Source organism: Sapajus apella, unplaced genomic scaffold (assembly GCF_009761245.1).
Source record: "Sapajus apella isolate SASKATOON/1434 unplaced genomic scaffold, GSC_monkey_1.0 scaffold177, whole genome shotgun sequence".
Taxonomy (NCBI): domain Eukaryota; kingdom Metazoa; phylum Chordata; class Mammalia; order Primates; family Cebidae; genus Sapajus; species Sapajus apella.
The window spans coordinates 1,520,369-1,528,211 of record NW_022437117.1 but is presented as its reverse complement, the minus strand read 5'-3'; the positions used below and the strand labels follow the sequence as shown (position 1 = coordinate 1,528,211).

The window sequence follows — 7,843 nt, the reverse complement described above, 5'->3', positions numbered from 1 at the left end:
AAAAAAAAAAAAAAAAAAAAAAAAAAAGAAGAAATAAACAGATCAAACAATTGTGAAAGTACAAATACAGGGTCATAAATTCTAAGCATCAGAATGGTTTCTGTTTCTAGCTTTCTAAGGGAAAAAACTCAATTATTTTATTTCTCACCTAAATCTTACCTGAATCCAGTCTCCGAGGTAATATTGCTGGGGTAAGCACAGATTTTTTCTTCTTCAAGTATATCAGGCTCTGGTTTAGCTTTATTAAATTTCCAGATTTTCACTAAAATAATAAAAGTCATTATTAGATCTAATTCTGAAAAACAAGTCTATTTTCATTTTTTCAATTTATGCTAATTTGCTGTTCTTATTAACATTCTTGAGTATTTCAAAGTCTATTATGCGCCAGGCCTGTACTAAGCCCTGAATACAGGGATTATATTAGCACTGAAAATATCAATAATAGCTGACATTTTAACTCATACTTAGAACACATGAGGCACAGTTTAAATGGTTTACATGGATGCCCTCATTCAGTTTTCATAATCACCTGCATGAAACAGATGCTCTTATTACCCCTCAGTGAAGCCCAGAGAAGTTGAGCAGCTAGCCAGCCATTTAATTCAGAAATCATGACTTCCTCTGGTCCAGGGGAAAATATACATAATAAGCCTATCTAAGGCAATCTAGAAAGTACCTTCAATAGAAGCTTGTGCAAGAAGCTTGCACAAGTTGTCAAGCTGCTGTTTGCCCTGGAAAGCAGTGTGTAACTCAACAGGCGGTATTAGAGAGGGGAAAGAGGATAGAGCTTGAGCCCATCCTTGAGAATTAACACAGGAATTAATCACACAGACTAGAAGAATAAAGAAGGGTGCTTCAGGTGCAGGAGGAGTCTGAACGAGTGCTATGGTATTGAAAAGGTACGTGTATGTACGGGTGTGAGGATGTATAGACAAGGGGTGAGGCTGGGAAGGTGGGCAGAGAACGCATCAGGAGTGACTGTTGTGTCATGCAAGACATTTAGATTTCCTTTTTTTTTTTTAAATGGAGTCTTGCTCTGTCGCCCAGGCTGGAGTACATTGGCACAATCTCAGCTCACTGCAACCAATGCCTCTAACTCCCAGGTTCAAGCAATTCTCTCATCTCAGCCTTCCAAGTATCTGGGATTACAGGTGCATGCCACTACACCTGGCTAATTTTTTTGTATTTTCAATAGAGACAGGGTTTCACCATGTTGGCCAGCTGGTCTCAAACTCTTGGTCTCAAGTGACTTGCCTGCCTTGGCCTCCCAAAGTGCTGGGATTACAGGTGTGAGCCACGGGGCCTGGCCTAAGACATTTAGATTTTATCCTCAGAGCAACTGGCAGTCATTGAAAGGATCTCACCATCATCCCTGAAGAGCAGATGGTAGAGGCCATTCAAGGACAGCCTTTTAGGCTGGGTGTGGTCGCTCATGTCTGTAATCCCAGCACTTTGGGAGGCCGAGGCAGGTGGATCACCTGAGGTCACGAGTTCGAGACCAGCCTGGCCAACATGGCGAAATGCTGTCTCTACTAAAAATACAAAAAGTAGCTGGGCATGGTTGTGAGCACCTATAATGTCAGCTACTCAGGAGGTTAAGGCAGGAGAATCGCTTGAATCCAGGCGGTAGAGGTTGCAGTGAGTTGAGATCACACCATTGCACTCCAGCCTGGGCAATAAGAGCAAAACTGTTTCAAAAAAAGAAAAAGAGAGCTTTTTATGCCACAATAAAACTTTAGATTTTTTTTGCCCTCAGCCATTAGAAAACTCTGGGCAGGGAAACTGTTAATAGAGTTAACTATGAACAAGATCACGTTGGCAGGAATAAGGAATATGAATGAGTGGACAGAGGGAAAGAGACCTGTAATGTGTCTATGGACGTAGTCATGCAAGAGATGATGAGTACCCAACCAAGGCAGGGACCAAAAAAAGAGACAAAGTTCAAAGACAGGTAGACCAAATAAGACTGATGACTGATCACCAATCCTATCCAGTTCTTGGGGAGTGAAGAAGAAAGAAGCAGCTAGATGACACCTACATTTCTAGGGCTCTGATTTATCATGGATGCAGGCTGGAATTGTTAACTGAGCTAGAAGTGGAGGGTTAGGATGGAGGGAAATTTAGAAGAAAATAATGTTCAGTTCAATTCTGATCTTACTGGTGTCTGTGGGACATGCAGACGAAAACTTCACCAAGCAGATGAATATAAAAAGTTTGGGAACAGGCGCGGTGGCTCACGCCTGTAATCCCAACACTTTGGGAGCCTGAGGTGGGTATATCACTTGAGGTCAGGAGTTCGAGAACACCTGGCCAATATGGGGAAACCCATCTCTACTAAAAATACAAAAATTAGCTGGGCATGGTGGCACATGCCTGTAGCCCCTTCTTCAGAGGCTGAGGCAGAGATTGTGCCATTGGACTACAGCCTGGATGACAGGGTGAGATTTTTGTCTCAAAAAAAAAAAAAACAAAAAAACAAACAAACAAACAAAAAAAAACGGGGAGGCCGGGCGTGGTGGCTCATGCCCAAAGTGTAATCCAAGCACTTTGGAGGCCAAGGCGGGAGGAGTACCTGAGGTTGGGAGTTCAAGACCAGCCTGACCAATATGGTGAAACCCCATCTTTAAAAACAAAACAAGGCGGGGAGGGGGGAGAAACAGCATGGGATGAGACAAGTCCCAATGAAGGGAGTGACTGTCAACTCACACTGTCACCCATCTATGTGGAGCTCCAAATGAATCAGAGTATTTAGCACATGAGTTGGGGGAGGGAAGGCAGGTTAGGCTCAGGCACCAAATTTTTTAAAAGTTCCACATATGATTCTTTCCTTTTTTGTAAGAACTTTACTGTGATGCAGTTCACATATCATGCAGCTTACCCTTGTGTACAATTCAATGATTTCAGCATATTCAAAGAGTTGTGTAAACATCTCCACAATTATGGAACATTTTCATATCTCCAAAAAAAAAAAACCCTGTAGTCACTCCTCATTTGTCCCCTCCCTCTAGCTTTAGGCAACCACTAATTTATTTTTGTTTCTACAGAAGTGCCTACTCAGCCAGATGGCAGTGGCTCATGCCTGTAATCCCAGCACTTTGGGAGGCGGAGGCAGGTGGATCATGAGGTCAGGAGTTCGAGACCAACCGGACCAACATGGTGAAACCCTGTCTCTACTAAAAATACAAAAACTAGTCAGGTGTGGTGGCACACACCTGTAAACCCAGCTACTCAGGAGGCTGTGGGAGGAGAACTGCTTGAAACCAAGAGGCAGAGGTTGCAATGAGTCGAGATCATGCCATTGCATTCCAGGCTGGGTGACAGAGCGAGACATGTCTCAAAAAAAAAAAAAAAAAAAGTGCCCGCTCAACCAGGCTCAGTGGCTCACAGCTGTAATCCCAGCACTTTGGGAGGCCGAGACAGGTGGATCACAAGGTCAAGAGATTGAGACCACCCTGACCAACATGGAGAAACCTCGTCTCCACTAAAAATACAAAATGAGCTGGGCATGATGGCACATGTCTGTAATCCCAGCTGCTTGGGAAGCTGAGGCAGCAGAATCACTTGAACCCGAGAGGCAGAGATTGCAGTGAGCCAAGATCACATCATTCATTGCACTCCAGCCTGGGCAACAAGAGTGAAACCCATTTCAAAAAAAAAGTGCCTGCTCTGGGCATTTCACGTACACAGAATCATATAATGTGGAGTTTTTTGTGACTGACTTCTTTCACTTAGCACAAATTTTCAAGGTACATCCACATTGTATGTACATCAGTACATTCATCCAATCCATGGACGTATTAATTTTTTTTAATGATAGAATTAAATTCCACTGTACGGATATAACGTATTTTATTTACTCACCAGTTTACTCCAACAACATTGGGCTGTGTACACTTTCTATTATGAATAATGCTGTTTTGAACATTCATGTGCCTGTTTTTGTGTCAATACATATTTTCAGCTCTCTTGGATATATACCTAGGAGTATAATTGCTGAGCCACAGGGTAAATCTATGTTTAACCCTTTGAGGAACTGCACACTTTACACATGATTCTCTTTTTTTTCCCCCCACATATGATTCTGATGCGCATTCACGGCTGAGAACTAGGTTGACGAAGCTAGCTAGAGGTTAAACAGAAAAGTGAAAAGATTAGGAGATTTGCACAGAGTTCATCAGAAAGCACCAGGAAGGAAGCAGGCAGCAAAAGAATAAAATGAGGAAATATAACTAGAAGCCCTTAACTTTTAGCAGTCAAGAAAGCTAGAAATGACAAGCATTTTAAGGCCAGAAATGGAACTGGGCACAGAAGATGAGTACACTGCCAGGCTAGGAACGACCGAGATGAAGCCTTGAGGTTCCTCCACTGAAGGGTCTAGAACACTCAGCAAAGGAGAAGAAAGTCAGGCAGCTGGAGAGGCAGGCAGGAGACCAGGAAAGCAAGAGTCCCAGAACAAGGGAAGGACCATTTCAAGGAGGGAGTGATGCACTAAGTCAAATGTCACTGAAAGATCAGATAAGTTGTTTACGTTTCTGTCTTATCTCCCTAAAATAGCAGCTCAACATAATAATTCCTTAATAAACAAAGAAACTCAGAGCACGTTCCTCTCTTAGATAGAGAAGACAGAAGTTTCTTGGATTGGAGTACTGGAGATTACAGGGATATGGTATTACAGTAAAAGTAAGAGGCAGAAATTAAAGAGACACCTATAGTCTGACAATATAAAAATGTCCATCTTTCAGGCCAGGCAGGGTGGCTCACACCTGTCATCCCGGCACATTGTGAGGCCGAGGCGGGTGGATCACCTGAGGTCAGGAATTTGAGACCAGCCTAGCCAACATGATGAAACTCCATCTCTACTAAAAATACAATAAATTAGCTGGGTGTGGTGGCACACGCCTGTAGTCGTGGCTACTCTGGAAGCTGAGTACTTGAAGCCAGGAGACGGAGGGTGCCATGAACCAAGATGGCGACACTGCACACCAGCCTGGGTGCACATCATCTCAAAAAAAAAAAAAAGTCCACCTTTCAGACTCATCTCTGCAGTTTTTAAATAATTTGCTGTTGTTAGAGACAGGCTCTCACTCTGTCACCCAGGCTGGAGTACAGTGGTGTGATCATGGCTCACTGTAACCTTGAATTCCCAGGGTTAACACAATCCTCCTGCCTCAGATTCCCAAGTAACTGAGACTACAGGTGTGTACCACCACAACTGGCTAATTAAAAAAACATGCTGTAGAGACAGGGCCTCACTAAGTTGCCCAGGCTGGTCTCAAACTCCTAACCCACCTTGGTCTCCCAAAGCACTGGGATTACAAGTGTGAGCTACCACAACCGGCCCTTAAAGTAAGTTAAATTGAATGGATTAGGCATTTTTCAGATCACAGGTCAGGCAATAACACCAAAACAATCACATGGAACAAGAATTTTCCCTTTATCCTTCCCATAATAAGCCAAGGAAAGCACACATGCTAGAATATCAAAATACTAAAAAGACAGGTGGGCTTGGTCACTATTTACAGATTTTTTCACCCTGTAAGTTTGGGCTAAATACAGTTTTGTTTTCGCTTCCTTTTAACTTTAAAAAATTTTGGGGACCAGGCACAGTGGTTCACACTTGTAATCCCAGCACTTTGGGAGGCCGAGGGGGAGGACTGCTTGAGCTCAGGAGCTGGAGACCAGTTGGGCAAGACCCTGTCTCAGTTATATATATATACATATATTTGTGTGTGTGTGTGTGTGTGTGTGTATAAAATATGTGTATATATGTATATATATTATGTATATACAAGATAAATAAGAAAAAAAATTTACCCAGCTGAATTTAAGATTCATAAATGCAGTTTTTGCATCTACAATTTAGCTACTAACTTATTTTTATTTATTTTTCATTTCTTTTTTTTTTTTTTTTTTAGACGGAGTTTTGCTCTCGTTACCCAGGCTGGAGTGCAATGGAGTGATCTCGGCTCACAGCAGCCTCCGCCTCCTGGGTTCAGGCAATTCTCCTGCCCCAGCCTCCTGAGTAGCTGGGATTACAGGCACGTGCCATCATGCCCAGCTGATTTTTTGTATTTTTAGTAGAGATGGGGTTTCACCATGTTGACCAGGATGGTCTCGATCTCTTGACCTTGTGATCCACCTGCCTTGGCCTCCCAAAGTGCTGAGATTACAGGTGTGAGCCACCGCGCCCAGCCCTATTTTTCATTTCTTGTTCTTTTCTGTTCTTTTTTTTTTTGAGATGAGAGAGTCTTGCTGTCACCCAGGCTGGAGTATAGTGGGGTGATCGTGGCTCACTGCAGTCAACCTCCCAGGCTCAAGCAATCCTCGCACCTCAGTCTCCCTAGTAGCTAGGACTCCAGCTGTGCACCACCATAGCTGGCTAATCTTTTAAAATAGAGATTAGGTTTCCCTTTGTTGCCTAAGCTGGTCCGAAACTCCTGGGCTCAAGAGATCCTCCCACATCAGTCTCCTAAAGTGCAAGGATTACAGACATGAACCACTGTGACTGGCCTATTTCTTAATTAATTTTTAATTTTAAATGCCAATCTGACATTTCAGCTGCCTTTAGTGAAGCAAAAGTTTGTGAATGTTTTTGCTGCTGTTGTTGTTTTAAGAGACAGAGTCTTACTCAGCCTGGAGTGCAGGCACGTGATCTCAGCTCACTGCAACCTCTGCCTCCCAGGCTCAAGTGATCCTCCCACTTCAGCCTCCCGAGAGGCTAGGACCACAGGCGTGCACCACCATACCTGGCTAATTTTTGTATTTTGGGTGGAGATGGGGGTTCCACCATGTTGTCCAGGCTGGTCTTGAACTCCAGAGCTCAAGTGATCTACCTGCATCAGCCTCCCAAAGTGCTAGTATTACAGGCTTGAGGTGCCATTCCCAGCCCAAAAAGTTTGTGTCTTGTTTTAATGGAAAAGTTTCACTTGCATTGACAAAAATTTATTCATGACACAATCTTAGAAGAACAGGGTTTCACTGGTGCTGGTTGTACCTTCCTGTTGGTTTGAAATTAAAGATGTCTGGATGTGGTTTCCACTCAGATACACAGAGAACTTCCTTGTCACTAAGAAAATGGGCTATACTTTAAACGGGGAGGAAAGGAAGCAGTTCGAGGTTCATTCAAGAACAGCCTCGTTGTAATTCTCACCTGTGTAAATGAGGAGACATATGAGGGAACAGATGAGTTCCAGGGCCAGGAGGGCCAGAATGAGGTCAAGATACAATCTCCCGGGCTCCGGGAAGGAGTGCTGCATGCACAGTATGAGGAGAAGCACTGTGTTGCCTGAGGAGGAGAAACAGAAAACACAGCATGTAATGAGAAAGATATGTATGGTCTTTGTTCAACATATAGTTGGTCTTTGTCTGGTTCCTGACACAGAGCTCCTAAAACACTTGTAATTTCCTGAGTGATCAGAGCCTTCAGAAATGAACACCCAGGCCAGGCGCAGTGGCTCACACATGTAATTCCAGCATTTTGGGAAGCCAAGGCAAGAGGATTGGTTGAGCCCAGGTGGTTAAGACCAGTTTAGGCAACATAGCAAGACCCCATCTCGACAAAAAAAAATATATATATATATATAAAATATGGGCCAGGCATGGTGGCACACACCTATAGTCCCAGCCACCTGGGATAGCGTGATTTCAGCTAACTGCAACCTCTCAGCTCACTCACAGCCTCCTGGGTTCAAGCGATTCTCCTGGGAGGCTAAGGTGGGAGGACTGCTTGAGCCAGGAAAGTTGAGGTGCAGTGAGCTGAGGTCATGCCACTGCACTCCAGCCTGGGCAACACAGCAAGACCCTATCTCGGAAAAGAAAAAAAAAGGAAAAAAAAAAAAAAAAA

The 7,843-nt window shown here is 43.6% G+C and overlaps 1 protein-coding gene across 4 annotated transcripts in view; it reads right to left on the bottom strand.

Annotated features, from left to right (window-relative positions):
• Positions 1–7,843, bottom strand: part of TMEM192 (transmembrane protein 192) — a 34,809-nt gene that overhangs the window by 2,624 nt on the left and 24,342 nt on the right. For 2 of the 4 annotated variants that reach the window (XM_032268255.1, XM_032268256.1), the window contains exons 4-5: positions 7,151–7,285; positions 160–262 (exon numbers count right to left, since the gene is read on the bottom strand). In XM_032268255.1, coding sequence (XP_032124146.1) covers positions 160–262; positions 7,151–7,285 — 238 coding nt within the window. Of the gene's footprint in view, positions 1–148; positions 263–7,150; positions 7,286–7,843 lie in introns of all 4 variants that reach the window. The other 2 variants (XM_032268257.1, XM_032268258.1) reach the window with 2 other exon arrangements.